Source organism: Ictalurus punctatus, chromosome 4 (genome assembly GCF_001660625.3).
Source record: "Ictalurus punctatus breed USDA103 chromosome 4, Coco_2.0, whole genome shotgun sequence".
In the NCBI taxonomy this organism is placed as follows: domain Eukaryota; kingdom Metazoa; phylum Chordata; class Actinopteri; order Siluriformes; family Ictaluridae; genus Ictalurus; species Ictalurus punctatus.
Genome location: NC_071284.1, coordinates 10,719,914 through 10,740,787, shown reverse-complemented (window position 1 = coordinate 10,740,787; position 20,874 = coordinate 10,719,914). Strand labels below are relative to the sequence as shown.

General features: G+C 38.7%; 1 protein-coding gene across 6 annotated transcripts; it reads left to right on the top strand.

The window, feature by feature from the left end:
• The first annotated feature begins 2,434 nt into the window (after nt 1-2,434).
• Nucleotides 2,435-20,759, top strand: plekhg7 (pleckstrin homology domain containing, family G (with RhoGef domain) member 7). Of its 6 annotated transcripts, XM_053677947.1 has the most exons (18): nt 2,435-2,529; nt 2,652-2,737; nt 3,368-4,090; nt 4,755-4,777; nt 7,974-8,095; nt 8,340-8,380; nt 9,504-9,599; nt 10,123-10,269; nt 10,881-10,976; nt 11,648-11,758; nt 11,975-12,088; nt 12,718-12,892; nt 15,324-15,439; nt 17,099-17,186; nt 17,498-17,577; nt 18,926-19,079; nt 19,619-19,716; nt 19,940-20,759. In XM_053677947.1, exons 3-18 carry the CDS (start codon nt 3,467-3,469, stop codon nt 20,048-20,050), a joined length of 2,196 nt encoding a protein of 731 aa, XP_053533922.1. In that variant the 5' UTR covers nt 2,435-2,529; nt 2,652-2,737; nt 3,368-3,466; the 3' UTR covers nt 20,051-20,759. The 6 variants fall into 6 exon arrangements, with proteins under 6 accessions (XP_053533922.1, XP_017321320.1, XP_017321321.1 ...); XM_017465831.3 differs by lacking the exon at nt 2,652-2,737 and having other exon boundaries at nt 2,437-2,529; XM_017465832.3 differs by having other exon boundaries at nt 2,448-2,737; nt 7,977-8,095.
• The last annotated feature ends 115 nt before the right edge of the window (nt 20,760-20,874 follow it).

The window sequence follows — 20,874 nt, the reverse complement described above, 5'->3', positions numbered from 1 at the left end:
TTCCAAGTGATCAAAAATATCGGAACATGTGACTGACAGGTGTTTCTTGTTGCCCAGGTGTGTCCTGTTAGATTGATTGTTTAAACATTAATAGCTCTGAATAACTACTCTTGGTTTGAGCCCTGGGTTGCACCTGTGAAGACTGCATTTGTTGTTAAAAAGGATAAACCAACATGAAGACCAGAGAGCTGTCTATGGGTGAAAAGCAAGCAATTTTGAAGCTGAGGAAAGAGGGAGCCATTGCACAAGCATTTGGAATAGCCAATTCAACAATCGAACAAGCAGGCATCAAACAGGTCAACCAAAGAAAAGAAAAGGAGTTAATGGCAGAAACTTTGTGAGGGCTGTGAAGAAAAACTCAAAAACAATAGTCAGTGACATCACCAACAACCTCCACAGGGCATGGATGAAGGTATCATAATTCACCATTCGAAGAAGATTTCAAGAGCAGAAATATAGAGGCCATACCACAAGATACAAACCACTCATCAGCAGTAAGACTCAGAAAGCCATATTGGAATTCACAAAGAAATACAGAGATCAGCCACAAAAGTTCTGGAACCAAGATTAACCTCTACCAAAGTGATGAAAAGGCCAAAGTGTGGAGAAAGAAAATATCTCTTAATGATCCAAAACATAAGAGCTCATCAGTCAGGCATGGTGGAGGCATTGTAATGGATGGGCTTGCATAGCTGCTTCTGGAACAGGATCACTAATCTTGATTAATAATGTAGCTTATGTTGGTAGAACAGAGTGAATTCAGAAACATTTCTGAATCTACAGAGAATTTACAGAGAAATGCTTACACTCTAATTGGTAGAAACTTCATCATGCAGCAAGACAATGACCCAAAACACCACCAACACAGCAAAGGGAAACAAGTAGAAGGTTTTAGACTGGCCAAGTCCATCTTAACCCAGACCTTGACCCAATTGAGCATGCATTTCACCTCTTGAAGAGGAGACTGAAGGGAGAAATCCCCCAAAACAAAAGGTAATTAAAAGAAGCTGCAATACCAGCCTGGAAAAGCATTAAAAAGGAAGAATGCAACAGTTTGGTAAGGTCAGTGTATCACTGTCTTGATGCAGTTATTACAAGCAAGGGATATGCAACTAAATATTAAGTGTTATTTATTCTGATTTACTTTAAGACGATCTGTTCCTATAATTTTGCTCACCTAAAAATTGTGTGGTCTGCCAGCAAAGATGCCATGTTCTAAGTTCTCTAACATATCAGGAAAGGAAAGCTGAAATTCTGATCTATTATCTCATATTCATCTTTTGATTTCACCCAAATGTCTTCTGTGTATAGCAAAGGTGTTTCAGTGCTCCGTGCTTCATTTCCCCTGCCATGTAAAAGATACCTACTAGATATACAAAATGTGTAATCTGGATGGTACCACCCCAGCTACAAGTTAATATTTGTGTGTAGAAACAATGATTGAACAGCCAGCATCTAGTCATTACCTTTCTTCCTCAAGATTAATATTTTCTTCCAATATTTTATCATTCAATTTTATTTGTATAGCGCTTTTAACAAAGCATCTTTACAGAAATCCAGATAATGGGATTATAAATCATTACTCTTATACAACTGTATGTAAAGAAGTAAAACTCTACTACTGGAAGTGTGTTGAAAGATGTTCCGTTTTAGCATAATTTTTAGTCTCTATCACATGACTTTGATTACAGACCTTTCAATGCACTTTGAATTCACAGATGGGCAGAAAGCCACTGAAATTGTATCCCAGTTTTGCTTCTACATTCTCAGAAAAAAATGAGTATTTAACTGTAATTCTGATCTATTACCACTCTAGCAACAAGGATTTGTAAAATCCAGTAGTGTGGTGTTGTCGTTGTTGTTGTTGTATTTTTCAATCTGAGAGTGTAAGTATGAATATAAATGATTGATATGGTATTGTGGTATCTACTGTATAAGTGTATGTAATTGTTTCTGACTATATGTGTGCTTTGTAAGGTGTGTACCATCCACCTGGACTCAATTTGAACTCATAAAACAGAACAACAACTTCCTAAAATTATGTTATCAAGCTGCTGAACAGGATTTACTGGGCCAGTTAATGCAATGCTGTAAACACTTCCAGAGATAGATTAAAAAATATCTAGGTTATTGTAGATTATAGTGTGTGCCAAATGTCAGAAATGAACAAAGTCCTCCTTTGGTGTGTTAACGGAAGAAATTTTGGGATAGTCACATTTACATCATTAAGGTCAAGACACAAAGGGAACTTGATCCTGTGTATAGTGTATCTCCGAGTTAAAATCACGCACTTCACACACGCGACTAGATCCGAAACAGCATACTACCTTACTAAATAGTGTGTCAGGAAAGTACTTGGTATTCTAATACCTGTATTATTCTACCATACTATTTAGTAGGCTAGTGTGCGGCTCTGCTGGCTCCGCCCACCCGGACTTTGTTCATATATTCAACAAGGCAGCTGGGGTTAGTCGCTCTCTATTGTGCGGTAACGGCCGGTTATTGTCTCCGGAGCTGTTTGTTATGGAGGTAAAAAGACTTTTAAAGCACCGAAGTCACGTTAAACTCTACTAAAAAATATTTAAATGTTTAAATCATTTTTTCGGTGGCGGAAATTTACCTGTTTGAGACCTATTTATCACTTTTGTTAGCTGAGAGGGAACAGCGCGGCTCTGAGCCCATAGCCACACACACACACACACACAGTCCTGGAGAGAACTGAAACCTGAAAGAAAACGTAAGTAACCTGGATTAAAAAGAAATAAATAAAATTTATTAGTAATAAACTTAGTAATATATAGGCTATATGGAAGGTTTTTATGCGTTTCATTATTTTATATCCATGTTATAAAGACCAGCAATGGAGACTAATTAGTGTAAAATAACACAACAGGTGCAGTGTCGATTTAAAAAAAAAAAAAAAAGGAAAAAAAAAGGTTTGACTTAGAATTAGGCTAAAACAGCTGGGGCAGTTTGACCATTTCAGTGCAGATGTGCTGGACTAGTGTTACTCTGCTCGTGCGTGTGTAGCTCTTAGGCTGGTGTTTCCGATCAGGTGCATAAATCCAAGCCAGTGCTGAACTCGCCTTGTTTTCACAAGATTTATTCTCCTACAATGTGACATTTAGCTAAAACTTTTTTTGGGGCAAACTCTGGCCAGGCTGTATGCATTAAACAGGTCTCCTGTGTTTCTGTGTAAACGAGTCGAGCTTTTGTGGGTAATGCTTCGCCATTAACATTAATGTCCTGAGCATTCACTTCCTGAAGGAGTTTAATTTGACCGCTTTAAACAGTCAGTTTCACAAAAAATCCCCAAACTCAATCTTGTTCACCTTTCTCAATTCTTTTTTTTCCCCTCTCCCCACAGACATTTTTTTTCCCTTCAACATGGCTCCAAAGTGAACCAACTCTTCTGGAGCACACTTCACTTTCAGCCCTTCAGTGATATCATGCCGCTTCGCACAAGATGACTGACTTAATTCATGAGCATGTAAAGGAAAACGGAAAGCATGTGGACAAAACACTGGACTGGACGTACATCGAATGGCATGATGCGGACATGGCCAGAACTGTGGATGCTCACACCCAAACAACTCATGAGCCAACTGTGGACAAAGAGACCCAAACGAGCAATCCGTTCCTGATGCGGATCGAGCTGTCCAGGACACCGTCCAGACTGAGATGTGGCTCTCTGGGCGAGGTGGATGCCATGCCTACGCCGCTCTTTCAGTTTGACAGGCAGGCGCCTGCTCGCATCTCTACATCTCCTACTCTGAGAAGGATGAGGAGCACCAGGCTTCCTTCTTATGATGCAGGGAGGATAGGCAGCACTCAGGAGGAGCCTGGTGTGAGTGAGCCTCCCTCACCAAGGAGCCCTGTGTCACCTGTACTCCGTCAGAAATCTCCCCTCGCTACCGTTGTGAACCCGTCTAATGAGGACAGTCACCGTAACGGTCACTCTGATGATTTGCTGACTCCTGGGAATGTCAGGTCTTACAGATCAAAAACAATTAGCTGCAGTGCCCTGAACTTGAAGCCGAGTGTGAATGAAAGCGCTGATACTGATGATGATGTTGATGAAACTAGAGAGGTAAGATATAAAATGGCTCCATGCGGGAGAATGATATACAGTAAACTGAGTTCATATCATATTTTTTAATGGAGGAATATTTTGACATGTGGTATGCTCAGGACAGTGATAACTGTCATTGATGAAACTGCCATTGACTTACTGACTAAAATCAGTCACAGTCAATCTAGGGGGTCATAAGTGTGATTTCTTTTTTAATTGTTGCGCAATACATCACACAGAGAGCCTTTACATTCCTTCCCATTGAAGTCTCTATGCTCATTCTGCTCAACCCCCTGTGGTGGCTCTTCACAATGAGGCCTTTTGACAGCAAATGAATCAGTAGATACATGTGCCGACAGCTTTGACTGAGCCCATGTCCCGAGACCCCCTCGAGGAGACTCCTCTGATGGGCCCCCACTCCCCACAGTCCACAGGCATCGAATAATGGTGGGGTCAGTGGGCGATCAAAAGAATGAAAGGAAAACCCCATTCACTTAATTTATGTATTCAATCAGGCACATCCTCTATATTCTGAACATCTTTGACAGATTTAAGGGAACTTTAAAAATGACAGTTATTACTTCAGAGACGTGTATTTTATTAATGTCTCAATTTCAGACATGTTTTGCTAGGCGTCACCCAGTCTGAATGTCTGCTTATATCATATTTTTTTTCACTGCAGGTGAAAGAACCAAGTCATAAAAGGTAGGTGTACAGCCCCACTATCTTTAGCAATTTGCATGAACTATGCCCTTCTTACTGTAGATTTGCATGTGTGCCACAGAATTTCTATTTGGCTTTAATACTCAGTGTAGGTACATGCAAAATGTCACTCTGTCTCCTGTGAGTGAAACTAGTCAAGCCAGCAGGCTTGGTGTTTTTCTTTGTGCCAAAACCAAACATTCCATACCACCTTTAACTGTTTCCTCACTTGTCACACAACATCACTAATTTGAAGTACTATTTTATTAACGCTGGCCAGATAGCGCATTTCTCAGCCGAGAGCAGACCAGATGGAGCGGCGCTAACGGAGCTGGCCATTAGAAAGCCATTGTTCACTGTGATCCCACTTTGTTAGAGAACATGAACTCTGTATGCTGAGGTATTCTAGTTCCATGCTTCTGTGTGGAATAAAGAAACTCATTAATGCTGTTTTCCCCCAGTGGATTTGTTCATATTGCCTGTTGGATGAAGGGCTTCTTTTTAATGAGAGATAATCAGGCAGTTATAAAGGCCTTAATTATGGTGCAGCACTGTTCGATAACAGAGCTTGTTCTGGGACAGGCATTGGATGAGAGAGCTTGAGTCTAAGGGCATCATTATTTGGCAGAGGTGCAAGAACAAAGCCCCCTTCTTTGTGGAAGCACTGTGACATGGGACTTGGTACTCAGACTGGGCCTCAATGAGATGCGAATTGCATTATGGATGTGTTTTGTGATAGAATTAGCGGTGACCTGTTTTCGTTTCATGAGCTAGTTCAAAGTGCCATATTTATAACAGGACCGGGGCACATCGAGCAACGTGTTCCTTTTTCCTTGTTAGGCCTTGTAGCTCTCGCTGACCACCACTAACATGAACTCACAATTGTAAATAATGGCTCAAATATACACAGGATGATTAAAAAAAGAAAAGAAAAAAGGGAAATGTGTTTTGAAAGGTCATCAGAACAGGTGCTCTGCCCTGGGTGTTATTGTTGTAAGGTCAAAGAGTATGTGTCTCACAGCAACTGTGTCTATGACGCTACTGTTTATCATTACAGTCTCATGGTCAGGAGCTGATAAGAGCTGTCCATGTTGGCCATGTTATGATTTTTAGTTCTCTTTTGTACATACTCTTTCATCAGATTATTTGCACATTTGAAGGTGTATGTATTGTGACCGTGCCTAATGTCGACACTGTTTTCATTCAGCTGCAAAATACCTAAAATGTCATGTTGATATACACAGCAGCACGCTTGGCCACCACCGTTTAGTCTTTTCGTGAGAGGACGGTCACAATATTGAGGGTGGAACTCAAAAACCAGCCTGTCAAGTTGCTGTTAAAAACATTTCTGCTTCACAGCTGAGGTTTTCTGCCACCGTATAGCGCAGGACAGTGGTGAACTGAGGTCACCTGAGCATAATGCAGATGAACATAATGAGTGTAGGATCAAAAGAGTCCAGACGAAGCTCTCACACTTCTTATCTGGCATGCTGATTTCTTTGCAGTGAATATTTACGTCATAACTCTACCTGCATATTATTACTCTTAACAAAAGCACTAGAGGCCAAAAATAAATCCTCATTTTTACAGGCCTATGCTGGGTTCCACAGCCGCTGGCGTGAAAGCAGGGCGTTGCTTCTCCTGTCTTGCCTTTTCTTTTTTTCCTCTTAACTGGTTCTACAAGACATGAGCTCTCTCCACTTTCCATATTTTATAATGTTTAATTGAGTGCTGTCTGAAAACCAACACCATGCATTAAAATAATCACAGGAAACAAAAGATTTCAACGTTTGATTTGATGAAACACTTTAACCTGATAGCCTTGTTAAATAAGGACCGAAGATCTGTGTTACCCAAGCTAACGAAATATAGATTCAAGGCATCGAACATTTGATATTTTTTCAATACCGCAATGAGATAAAAGGTTCAGTTATATAACCTTTGATACTTTCGATGCTACATTTGACATAAATAGGCCAAGACTAAGCTGACACTGTACTGTAAATTGCATGTGCTAATTTGATTCAGGTGGGTGAGTAAATAAATAATGGCATGCCCTCAACTTTTGGAAAAGACAAGCTCAAGGAGTGTTGTTTGGGCATATTTTTGCTTACCTTGCTGATAAAGAAGGTCAATGATCACAACATAATCAGCATGTTAAAAGAGATATAAATCCCTCCACTGAAGCCACTTGGCAGAGCATCTGACCAACAAGCATCTTGATTTCGACATTTAGCTGGTTAGAGAGCAATACGCTGAGGCGCTTGTGCAATGTTGCATTGTTTTATTGAGTATTTAATGTTGTTTACTTGTAGTGACTCATAAGCTTCTGACGCAGTGTTCATTTCTGCAATTGTGATTGCAGTTACAATAAATCTAAAAATCAAATCATGTCAAATTATGAACTGATGCTGTTTAACATGAACACTGCATGTGATGCAAGCATCTCCCTCCACTCCCCTCGTCTCGCGTCCCCCTTGAGGGGCACTATTTTAGCTTCATAAGCGTGGAGTTTCAGTATGGAGCTATAACATACTTTTTGTGCATGTGTTTTGGGCAGGCATTTAATATCTGACAACAGCCACTGGCTTTACTTGTCTAATCCAATTACAAGCTGATCAGAACTGATTAGATGCCTTTGCAAAAATGTCTGGATATAAAGTTAACCTACAGAAAAGTGAGCTCACACATGTCAACCTTACATCTCATTCAACATTGTCTCATTATAAGAATCTAGGAGGCTTCCTGTGTTCTGATTGGTCAGATCTGCATGACACTAACACATGATTTCATAATGTTGATAAGAGTTTAATGTTAACAATTCAACTTTTTTAATTAATTGATTTATTTTGCCCAAATTTATTGTTTGGTATTGAGAATCGTGATGCTACACTTGTATTGAAGGTAAAATTCTGGTAGCCTGACATCTGTAAATCAGTTTTATTTATTTTTATTTATTTATTTATTTATTTATTTATTTTACTACTGATTCAGTTATACCGGAGAAGAAGAAACACATAGATTATGTTAACTCAGAAAGCAAGCCACAGAAATGATGTAGCAACCTGTCATTTAGCGTATATAACCAGCTTAGCTTTCATGCTTTGAGTGAATAGTACCCCATAGAGCTAAAATGTTCTTCACTCCTCTGTAACTTTAATCTGTTAACCTGTTTCTCTTGCGTTTACTTTGTGTTCAGCAGGCTGCAGGAAAGAAGGCGAAGCTCTGTGGTGGTCACTCTTCCTGGATTAGACGTTTCTCCTGGGGATCTATTTGTTTCCAATGGTGCTGTCAATATTTTAAACCCCTCCATGTTTTCAGGTTTATAATACTATATTTATCTCCATAAGCATTCACAAATGATTCAAACCAACACATACAATCAAGGTGAACCATCCCAATGTTATTATTCTTAATATTTATAGCATTATTTGCTTTCAATTAAATAGCATAATAACTGAATAGCTACATTTTCCACAGTGTTATACATTTTGGCATTTTATGTATGGTTTGCTCTGTATACTCGCAGTGTGTCTAAAACTTTGTTTTGTGTTCTAATGTATAGATACAAAGAAATCAAAGTGGCCTTTTTCAAAACGTACTATGGTAGGTGAAATTTAACATTTCAGGCATTAAAAATGATTGATGAAACAGAACGTTTGAATAACTGTGCTCTCTCGACTGCTTTGCTGTCTGTATTCGTGGAAAAACTGCTTTTTCCGACTCAGCTAAGGTCGATCGTGCATTGTTCACTGACCCACTTAGAGTCAAAGCAGATTTACATGTCCCCCTTTCCCTCTGTTTCTGCCACCCTGTGTAAACGTAACCAACATGTAAATAATCGTATACAAAACAGAACTAAAAATAAGAACTTGTGATGCAGACTTGTGTTTATCTTAGTAAAGTTATCGAAGCTGTTAAAATGATTTGACTACTTTTTTTCCTGCACTTTATTACTGAATCTTCGTTTCATTGCGTGTTAGAGTGTTTATGTGAGAATGTGAGAAGTCAGTGGTGAATACAGCACAAGCCTGTTTTAAGCTGCACCAGGTACATTTGTACTACTGGTTCTGTTTCACTGTCAACTCGATCAGCACATAAAGTCACCTTGGCTGTCACATGACCATGCTGAAATCTGATTGGCTGGAACACTGAAACGTGAGACAGAAGAACCCCGTTGCCCTTGCCTCCCATTGAGAAGGGTTAGCTTCCAGCCATGTGCATGAACATTTACACGTGAGCCAGGCCCCCCCTCCACAGTACAGAGAACTGCCTTGACTGAGCGCCCCATTCTGAAATGCTAACCAAAACCAGAAATAAATAAGAACGTGAACTTGGATTTGAGATTGTGAGGAATGTTTGGAGGTGTCTAGTACTAAGTGTTCTCACTCATCAATACATGCAATAGAAATGAGTTCTGTGTCTTGTGTTCCTCTCTAACACGTGAGATTTGACACTGCAGGAAGGCCTGATGCCTGAAATTGAGAGTTTCTTCTATTTTAGGCTTCGTGCCACTCAGGCATGGGGTCAGTTACACATTAGAATTGAATTCCTTTATTGTGCAAGGGTTTCCCTGATTCCTGACAAGCACTGCAGTATTTTTGAATATACCCACCATTTTTTATTTTTTTCATATGTGTGTAATATTTTTCATGATTGGTCAGATATACTCTCACAGTGTTGTCGTTGTTGTGGTCAGCGTGGTAAATGATTTGTTATTTTCCATTAGAATAAAGGCAGGACACGCACAGCTGCAGACACTGAAAAATGTCTAACAGCCGTTCAGATCCAGGAGTGGAGAAACACACATTTTCAGCAGTACAAGGTAAAAGCGGTCAGAGCTGATATTTATATGTACTGTAGTGTCTTAAATGTTCTTAGAAGAGGACTTCTCTTTCAGACACCGAGTAAGCATTGTGTCGGTTCATTGACCGTGGAACTTAAGTCACTGTAAAAGGTTTTCTTAAAACTAAAAGTGGAGAGAAAAAAATCCCGTTTGACTATGGGAGTATATTTGGCATATTTGTATCTGTATCTGTAAAATGCATTCCAATGTCATATGTCTGTCTGTTATTTGCAAGGTGTAGACCTGTTATTACGCCATTTTTAGTAGCTAATGTTTAGTAGTTATTAGTTAAATTGTTACGTACTGAAGCGTTTATTATTTGACAGATTATTTTTCATAGTTTACATTAAATGCTAGGAGTACTTTTAAGGAACAGCAGTGTTGTGATTGGGCTTGGTGGACTCTATGTTAAACTTGTTCTCTAAACTGTCTCTGTTGGTGGGTATTTGGATATGTGCAGAATGTCTAGGTATATCATTGTTGTTTCTTTTATTTACCTCAGGATTTGACTTTGGAGGAGTTTCTGAGAAGTCAGCCTGAGCTGAGGGCAGAAGAAGAGCCAAAAGCACACAAAAGACAGGAGGCCCTATGGGAGCTGTTCACCAGCGAGTGTGTGTACTTCCTAGACCAGTTAATGGTGCTGAAAGAGGTATAAATTAGAGATAAGATGAGACTCTAATGATCAATCTTATGTGGGGGTGAAAGGATGCTATTAGTTTAAAAACAGGAACAAGATATTGTGTAGTTTTGTATTAAAAACTGTATTAAAATATGAATGTCTTTAGAATGCAAAGCTTTTTATATATATATATATATATATATATATATATATATATATATATATATATATATATATATATATATATATATATATATATATATATATTTTACATTTTTTTTTTGTACACCCCTTATCCTGCACTGTAATTGGTGTTTTAGAGTTTTGCTGAGTTGACTAGACACGTCTGTTTCTGGGTCGTCCTGAAAGTGCAAGTGCCTGCTGGTTGTATGACTGAGTGGAGGTTACATGGGTTGACAAGAATGCCCAGAGGATAAGGGTGACATAGTGGGGGAACTTTTATAAGCTACATGCAAATGCTTATGGTCACAGTGTGATGTTTCTGGTATTGGTATTCAGCAAGGAAATGAGCAGATCAGAAAACTCCCTAATGGTCCTCTACTCGGTTGGAGAACAATGCTTACATACTTTATGTAACCTTGTGTTCTTTTAAACATGTTTTACCTGTGGTTTGTGTGCAGGTATTTCTGAGCACGCTGTCAGATCTGCAGATGAGGGAGTGTCTACAAGACATTGACTCTTGGGCACTCTTTGCCAACCTGAATGAGCTGTGCCTGGTACAAAACATTGAAAAGTACATCTACAGATGGGTGACAAGTTAAAGGCAAAACCAACATAATGTTTAAGTAACTTCTTAGGCCAAACCTCACCATCTGCCTGTGTTTTGTACTCTCTGTTTCATTGTTTTCATTTACCATAACTAGCCGACATCTCCACAGCAGAGATTTGTGAATGTATTAATGACTACTCGATGCAAGCCCTAACATATATTTAAAAAGCCTTTAAATCAGTATAGCAAATGTTATCACCTAATAGGACATACAGTTAAGTCATTTCTGTTAGCCTTTCTTTTTCCTAAAATCATGCTATTCTACTTTCCGAGTCTGGGATATTGGTTTCTTTATTGTTCCGTGATGGAAAAGGTAATAAATAGATAGCTTTTGTTTATGGCCCTTCAAAAGCTAATAGACGTACTGAAGTGGCCCTGGCAGAATGTGAGATTAGTAAGGAAACAAGTGGATGCAAACTGTGCCACCAAAATTCCTCCACATCATAACAGAGTAACTGGTTTTTCCTTTAATATGTCAGCCATGTGTACTGTATATAAATATTGTGTGCTTTCTTAGATCACTACTCATAGTCTTACAATAAGGAAACGTTTAATGGAATAAGATCGAATATGGTTCATAGTATCAAATCAGGTTGTGTGTTGGCTGACTGTTTGTAGGTTAGCTTTGGCTTCCTGACCAGTCTGCTGCGTGCGATTAAAGAGCTGTGGGCCACTCCAGAGCCTCCAGAAACCAATAGCACACAGGCCCTGCTGGACATTCTCAACAAGGTGAGGTATCACTGATTGTGCTGTGGAGGCATGTGTGCATGTGTGTTTGCCCGTGTATGTGTGTATGTGCATATGTGTGCATGTATGCTTGCTTTTGACTGTGTTTCAATCAAGTTATGATTAAGTCTAGGTATAATATTTGTGCATGATTTCTTAAGATCTTTAGTTTAGACGTGCAGAACATGTTTCCTCTGACCCTTGTCCTTGACCTTTCAGGCTTTTGGTGAGAACATTTGTCACTGTCTGCAGAAATACTGTCTGAACTACAGCAAAGCCGTTCTCTATTTAGACACCCTGAAGGCCAGGGAGGACTTCAGCTCCTATGTGAAGGTGTGTTAGCCAGTAGATCAAAGTTTACATCATTATGGGGAAATATAAAGTCAACAAAAGTGGCTAGAGAACAAATACTGGTTAAAATATGCGTCTGCCAACAACTTGGAATTTTAATGCATATATGTTTATATATATATATATATATATATATATATAAAATGTGGTTTTTTTATTCATTATTATTTTAAATTAAATTTTAGTAAGGTCTAGTGAATTTTTTCTATCTTTTTATGTAATGGTTGTTAACTAATTTATTTATTTCATGCAAATTTGAGCAGCAATGATTAGTCAACATAATCAGTTACATTGATTCTGAAATATTATTGTTAGATTTTTGTATATGACAGCAGAAACCTGTTAGAATGTATGAGCAGTGCACAGAAACTGTCATGAATGAGAGCAGTTCAGTTCTGTACTCATGAAGCTAGCATCAAACCCCCCACCCCCCAGTTTAACCATTTACCGTCATCATTATCCACACAGTTACTTAAATTATTGTATTAGCTGAATTTATTCCTTCGAATTGCTACTTGTATTTTATTCTCACTTTCTTGTGACTTTGACTGCGTTAACAGTACCGTTGCTATTACGGGAGCGGTTAAGATATCTCTGTCTGTCTTCCACAGTGGTGTGAGAAGAATGAACAGTGCCGTAGGCTGCAGTTGAGGGATCTGCTGGTGACTCCTCTGCAGAGGTTCACACGTTACCCTCTCATCCTGAAGAACATGGAGAAGAGGAGCTGCACAGAGGCAGAGGAGAGCGCCTTACAGGGCGTAGTGGAGCTGGTGGACAGAGCCATAGGTAAATATGCACCATTATCAGTTAGCACAGCTGTAACCAGCAAGGCATTTCTCATGAGCAGTGGCCACACTGTAGGTTTATTCATAGCACAGAATTAGGGCTGCATGATAAATCACATTTTATAGTTATATTCTATGTTTCCATGATGGAACAGTTTGTGATAACATAATGGTGTAAAAGTTGGGAATAATAGCTACACTAAAATTGCTTTTAAACAGCAACAGAGTGACACTCGTGTGTGTGTGTGTGTGTGTGTGTGTGTGTGTGTGTGTGTGTGTTGGTGTGCACGTAACCTCATTTGATTAGGACCGCAGAGTGAAAACACAGCCAAACACGCTACTACAGTTAGCAGTTAGACTGAAGAATGCCTGCTATTAGGCCAAATGAATGAGACGACCATCTCAGTCACAAATGCATGAATAGTGAAAAAGTTGAATAGTGGTCTTTATTTATTTTTTTATTCAGAGTAATTTATCTGAGAGTAAGTTTAGAAGTAATGAATAGGAAGTTATGTGGTATTCAGCCTCTCTTTTTAATTATGGCACGTTACGCTGAATATTTACAAAAATATTGTTTACATTAATGCTGAAAAATTAATATTTGTGCACAGGGACACACATTTACCTTAAGTAGGCATTTTATGAGGCTAGCCAGCTAACAGCATAATAGTTAACTGATGAAATGTTAAATTGTCATGCTAAAATCAGCATGAGAGTGAAAATGATAAATAAAGCCTCAGACTGAATCTTTAGCAAAATGCTGCAATTTTCCGTTTTCCTGAAGATACAATCCTGCTTCTAAATGTAACCGTTTTATCCTCATCAGGGTTCTAGTGTGCGCCTAGAACCCTGAATGTCAATCATACACACACATTCATTCATACCTAGGCACAATTTAGAGTAGCCAATCGACCTACCCACATGTTTTTGGGAGGAAACCAGAAGAAAACCCACGTAGACATGGGAAGAACATGTTTAACCCCCGTACAGACAGCAATCTGAGCTCAAGATGGAACTGGGGACCTGTTCGAGGAGCTTTGAGGCAGCAACTCTTGCTGCTGCACCACTGTGCTGCCTTAAGGTTGCACTTGTTTTAAAAATACATTTTATAATCCCGAACATTCCAGCCATCTGAGACCAAAAAAACATGTTTATGCATGTTTGACAACTTGAACGTCTCGTATTGGGAATATGCTAATGAAAGCAGCCTAATTCATCCTAATTGTAAAATGGATTTGTTTGAGCAGGACAGACATATGCAGCAAAAGGGTATTACAGTACTGGAAAATGCTGTTTTATAACGGTGTAACACAAACCACTTGTCCTGCTTCATGTTGCTACTGTGTATTTATCACAGCTGATAAGCCACGTTTTCCAGCAGAGAACTCTGGACATATTAGAATAAAGCACTCGTGTCAGAGGAGGAATTATAAACAGTAACACTGTAGTGGCAGATCACAATTACAGTTCGTTATCTGTCATCATAATACGGCCAGTACCCGTAGAGCCTGCTGTGAGAAAAGTAACAAGATGCAAAACACACAAACATGAAGGGACTGAGATGTTCTTGATCTCCAGAAGTCACTTCTTTCTTCCACTAATTTCATTTCTTTCACTCAGTTTTTGACAGGAAAGACCAGTATACGAATAGCAGCAGTGTGTCGGCAAGGCTTAGTTTAGAGATCCAAATACCTTAAAAAAAAAAAAAAAAAAAAAAACATCTTTTGCCCCTTGGAATCCTGTTACCGTTATTTCAAGGGATTTCTCATGTTTTTTAATTCATAGAATTCATAGAGAAACTGGCGCTAAATCTGCTCCCTATATTTATAGTCCCCTTGTGTGTTGATCGTGTCACCGTGGCTTGAGTGTTAAATCTTACACAACCAGTAAGCAGGCTTCAGTTTAGGTTCGGTAAAACATTATACTGTTGCGTGTTATTGTTTTTCTGCCACTCTCTAGCAGCATGTCTTGACCTGTAGAACTGTTTGTGTTCTGAATCACAACTAGACTGGCAGGTTTTTAACAAATATGCTACGTCAAAGCGCTTATATACTAGTGTCAATGAGGGGTATATTTTAGCAGTGTTCCTTCTCTTGACTGATTTGAGGGTGTGTCTGGTGTATGACGTAACTTTGTGTCTATGGCTAAGACAGGTTATTCCTTTATGGGTGTGGGATGTTAATTACCTCCAACGTCTGTGTCATGGAATGATTAACGTACAGACGGAAACGAGTACAGACTGAAAATAGACTTGATCGTCACCAAGGGAATAAAAGAATAAATGTATCACCACAGAGAGCAGAAGAAAGGGAGTAAAGTTTGTTTAGAAGGCATGGATAAACCTCAGTGGGAAAACTGTTGTAGCTGAAACTTTGTGATGCTGAATTTAGCATGAATTGACTCTCTCTGTCTCTGTCTCTCTCTCTCTCTAGAGGATCTGGAGGGCAAGGTAAAGTGGTTGGATAACTATCAGAAAGTCAAGCAGCTGAAGGAAGCCTTGGTCTGGCCCCCAGTGTGGGAAAGAGACAAGAGAGCACAAGTTCCAGAGGTGAACATACAAATTTATATGCCTTGGAGTTTAACTACCAGGGATTAGATTTAAACCATATTCAGAATGGAAGAGTTTTACATGGGGATTTGGGGCAATTTATTTATTAACAGAATATCTCTGGGATTTTAATCCTGACCAAATCAATCTTTTTTTTTTTATATACTTATACATGTGCACCTGTCTGAAAACATTACCCTGTATTTTATGTCCTATAAAATGTCCCATGGAAAAATGGTAGTATATAACCAGATAGACATGCTGGTAAAAATGTCATTATATCCTGGGGAAATGTGGTTTTGCACATTTTCTTCATTATAAAGAGACTCCAGGAAGTTGTCTTCCCACCAAAACCAAAACAAAGCCTAGTAGTGGCCAAGATGAAGTATAGAAGAATTAATATACAAATGATGTTTACTCATCAGAGAAGCAATGGTTCCAGAGCTTTTAAATTATTATATTTCTAACACAGGTAAAGCCTTCATACATGTTATGGCTATGGGACTTATTAATGAAGTGCAAATTGCAAGGCCACAAGCCCTACACCCAGCATTTATAATAAATGTATTGATGAGGTAAATGTACATAGCTGGACAAAAAAAAAAAAAAATGGCCGAGCTCAAAATGGTAAAATTTTAAGTGTTTAATGATCTTAACAACAAATCACTGGTCAGAAAATGTGCTTTAAATCTTTAAGTATTATGGGTAAACTTGCAGACAGCTTTTTGTTTTTCTTTTATTATTTTATTTTATATTTACTTTATTTGAATTTTGTGTACAAGAAGATTATAGAAGTGAAATTTCCCCGTTTCTAGCTTTCCCCCCTTTTCCCTTACAGTTCACTGCAGCTAAAGTAAACAAACAAATGTCTCGGGAGTGCAATTGTTTAATCCTTCCTAATTTTATGACCAGTGATTTGATGTTAAGATCATTAAACACTTAAGATCATTAAACCCATTTTGGGCTTGGCCAGTTTATTTCAATTTTTTTTGCCCACGTGTGTAGTACGCATCAAATTTGTATTGTGACAACCATGTGTACATTGTGAAGGCACTCCTGTGAGAATCTATCATAATTACAACAATCATCCTTTATGAACCTGTTCCTGGTGTTACTAAATACTAATAGTTCTTTAAGTACTTCAGAACACTAATGAGAGAAGCAGTCATTATCCTCATTACAACACTCGTTATGTTTGACGGAAGTCTCAGATGTTGAGGGATTTCATGGGATTAGGATGTGAGCTAGAGTCCACAAAAGATGCACATTCATATCGTGTCCAACCACACAACTCGCAGCTCTTCCGACTCTGTAGTCACACATTTCAGTTTCATCAACTACAAAGAGAATATTTCTATATATTCTAGTTCCCCATGTTCACGTAAAGAATATTGCTTTGCAAGAAGATTATGCTATTAATAATTCAGTGGAGAGAATGAGGGCCTGTGATTTTAACTCCTGTACATGTGAGGGACAAATGTCCAGTGTCAAAAGCAAGGCAGGACAGACGGGGTCATGAGCTAGTGTTGATTAAAACGGTGAAAATGGAAATGGTATCCGTTCTGTGAGGCAGATGTGAGACGGCTGGAAAAACGTCCAAATTACTTTTGAGGTTTAATTGACTTTGAATAGTATAGTCATACCTGTAATCTCCCACAGAATCTGAAACACTTGCTGAAAGCTGTGACTTTGGAAAACCTGGTCTCTAACCGTAGTCTCCGATACGATGGGAAGCTCACACTCCCAGGTGAGAAATAGACACACGACTTCCAAAACTACGAAGCTGTTTCAATTATAAAACAATTAGAACTTTAGTATGTATATAATTATACATGGTTCTCTTCCTGTTTATACATATATATTTTGATGATATTACATTGTTTTAATATATTTCCCTAAACTATGTAATAAGAATTATTATTCTTAGGATCGTTTACACTCGAGCTGGAACTGTGCATGTACAGAACTCTGTGTAACACGTTCTGTTTTCGATCCAGAAACCATTATTGTGCTTCTTTATGTTCATCATTGTCCACCATTTGTTCCCTGTATGGACAGAGAATTCAAAGCTGAATGATGTTTACCTGTTTCTGTTTGATGAATTCCTCCTGATCACCAAGGTCAAACGAAATAAAAAGGTGCAGTATTTCACGAATTTTGCATTTCGCTGCTCATTGTGCACAATTTCTAAACATGATTTAATAGCTAAAATGCCTTCTATGATTCATATAGATCTTGGAAATGTCAATCTGCCATACAATTAGCTTACAGCTAATCTACTGAGATTGATTTTTTTTTTTTTTTTTTTTTTTTTTTTTTTTATAATTTGGTGAAAACATTCACCCTTTCTCACAGTAAACTGGCATTGTCAGACGTTTTCAATCGGTATAAACGAATAATTTCATCGCCACGAGTCTGTTATAAGACACTGTTGGGTTTCTGTGTGTAGAGTATTTTGACTGTGTTTAGCTGCTGATGAGCAGGAGGGGTGTGAGCCCCCTGCTGGATAAACAATTCACACCTCTCCACAATAACATCCGAACAGAAATCAAATGGACACCGTATACAACTGCCATAATAAAATGATAACATTTAAATCTATTAGGCTAGGAAAATAAGAAATATTTATGAAAAACTGCAAATTCTTAAACCCCCCAGTGTCTATTTTCATATGAGCCATTAACGACTGCTGTGGAGTGTGACATGATAAATAAATTTAACACTGAATACAGGTGGAAAGTCCACTCGATTGGAGTCCACCTGTGGTAAATTCAGTTGATTGGACATGATTTGGAAAGGCATACACCTCTCTATATAAGGTCCCACAGTTAACAATGCATGTCAGAGCACAAACCAAGCCATGAAGTTCAAGGAACTGTCTGTAGACCTCAGACAGGATTGTATCGAGGTACAGAAACATTTCTGCAGCATTGAAGGTTCCAATGAGCACAGTGGCCTCCATCATCTGTAAATGGAAGATGTTTGGAACCAGCAGGACTCTTCCTAGAGCTACAAAGAAGAATGGGCGAAACTGCCCAAAAATAGGTGTGCCAAGCTTGTAGCATCATTCTCAAAAAGACTTGAGGCTGTAATTGGTGCCAAAGGCGCTTCAACAAAGTATTGAGCAAAGGCTGTGAATACTTATGTACATGTGCTTTTTTTTTTTTTTTTTTTTTTTAATAAATTTGCAAAGATTTCAAACAAACTTCTTTCACGTTGTCATTATGGGGTATTGTTTGTAGAATTTTGAGGAAAATAATGAATTTAATCCATTTTGGGATAAGGCTGTAACATAAAATGTGGAAAAAGTGAAGCGCTGTGAATACTTTCCGGATGCACTGTAGTTGACTAGATATTTGAGAATATTAAACACTTTTCTGTTGGTTCTCAAAGGAATTATACGATGTATTATAGATCCTATAGTTTGTTCTCTTATTGAAGAACACAACCAGTGGTTATAATGTTTTGTGTGTGTGTGTTGTGTAGAGGTCTGTAGCTGGGGAGATGCACCCTGTGCGCTCAGCCGCTGGCCAGGAGCTGGAGCAATTACTACAGGAGGGCTGTAGCTTCACCGTGCTGGATCAACCCATCTCACTGGACCGCCTGCTGCTCAGGAACATAGACCAGCTTAACGCTACAGGTTAATGACTGATTAGAGATGATATTTCCCTGTGTATTATATTAAATTACTTCCTTGCATTTTGCATTCATTCATATGAGATTTTCCTTTAAAGAGGAACATTAACCCTCTACTGCATGAATTATTACATTTACATCAAAAAATGTGTTTTATGGATTTTTATTACTTCAAGTAATAATGTATAAAATATTTATGGGGGAGTGGCTAGTTGGTAAACTGTACAATGTGCAATGGTGGAAAGCATCATACGGTCAAAAATAAAATGTATCAGGGATCAATACTATTTACTGCATCTTCAAGAATAAAAGTTGCAGAGTTTTGTATTATTGCCTATCAAAAAATAAATAAAAATTCATTGTTTCCTTATTGTAACACCATGCTGTAAAGGGTTAATACTATTAAGTCTGTCCATCTGTATTTCTCAGGATCCTAAAAATAAGGGTTTTTTGTTGTTGTTTTTGGAAGAACAGTAAGAAATGGTTGTGGAATGCAATTCTATACTCCCTTTTTTTTTTTTTTTTTTTTGTTCCACTTTCTAGCCTCTGGCCTTCCCTGTTCTTTCATTATAATGCACCAGAACCGCTATCAGCAGTGCATCGGCGTCTTCATTCTGCAGGCCCCGACCGAGTCAGTTAAGGTGAGGGGCCGCACCGCATGCTGATGTAATTACACACTCTGCCATCTCTGATCTGCACCACCTGATTCCAGCCCTATGCCGCCGTTTTCGTCCCGATCAAATTACTCCGTTTTAAATGTCACGTCAACAAACACCCTGCACGCAAGAAAAGGTCTCTTGAATGCACGTCACTGATTTGCATTATTGAGCGGGTGTGCTTTGTGTGTCTGTTTGTGTGCTGCAGAAAGCGTGGCTGTCTGAGATCGAGGAGGCGGTCGGCGCCCTGCTGAAGCGGGACTCTCAGCAGCCTCGGCTAAAGAGCTCTTCTCTCTACGTTGAGTCTTCTCAGATCTAACCCGCTCAGATCACACTAAGAATCTGACCAGCAGAGGAGGTGGCCCACGTCAATACTGCAGCTTGATAACATCACATGACTGGGACTAATAATATGGGTTTCTGCTTGACTGGCCATCGCAGCACCACTATACAGCCTCACATCTGACCTTCAGATCCATGTTAATCCACTTGAAGAGGTTGATCCAGGTCTGGCGGCAGTGTCGGGGCAAAGTGTCACAAATGACAGTTTCATTGCTGTAAGATTGATGTAAGATCAGATTGAACTGTTGTTGTAAACCAACACCCACTGAAGACTAAATGTGCCACAGGGGTGGACTATGACAGATCTGAAATTCAGCCAAAATGGACATTCTGGACATTCCTGCTTTGAGGTGTAGATTAGTAGAGTTTGATTTTTATTATTATTATTTTTTTTTTTTTAAATGAAAGTTTCCTTTGAAACTGTGTGACCAGCTGTTTTATACTGGGACTGTAAATGTATAGCAATTATAGTAGTGTCCTGTAGAGTTCTACAAGATCTCTACAAAAAAATCATCTAATATCATATGTCAGACATTTTTTATCATAAAAAGGGACCAGTATAATGTGCTTCACTTCCTTTGAGAACACGTGCTGTCAGAGGGTTTCATTTCTCAATGTTATCAAGTAAAGTTGTTTGTAAATGTTTTGTAGGCCAAATCTAAGTAAAAATTCAACAGATTTCCAAACATTTTGGTAACGCTGATTTTCTTCCCACTCGCATGCGTGTAGATAAATGCCTACTGTAATTTACCGATTGGATTCTCAACACATCAGAGTTAGCGATGCCCACAAAACACCATG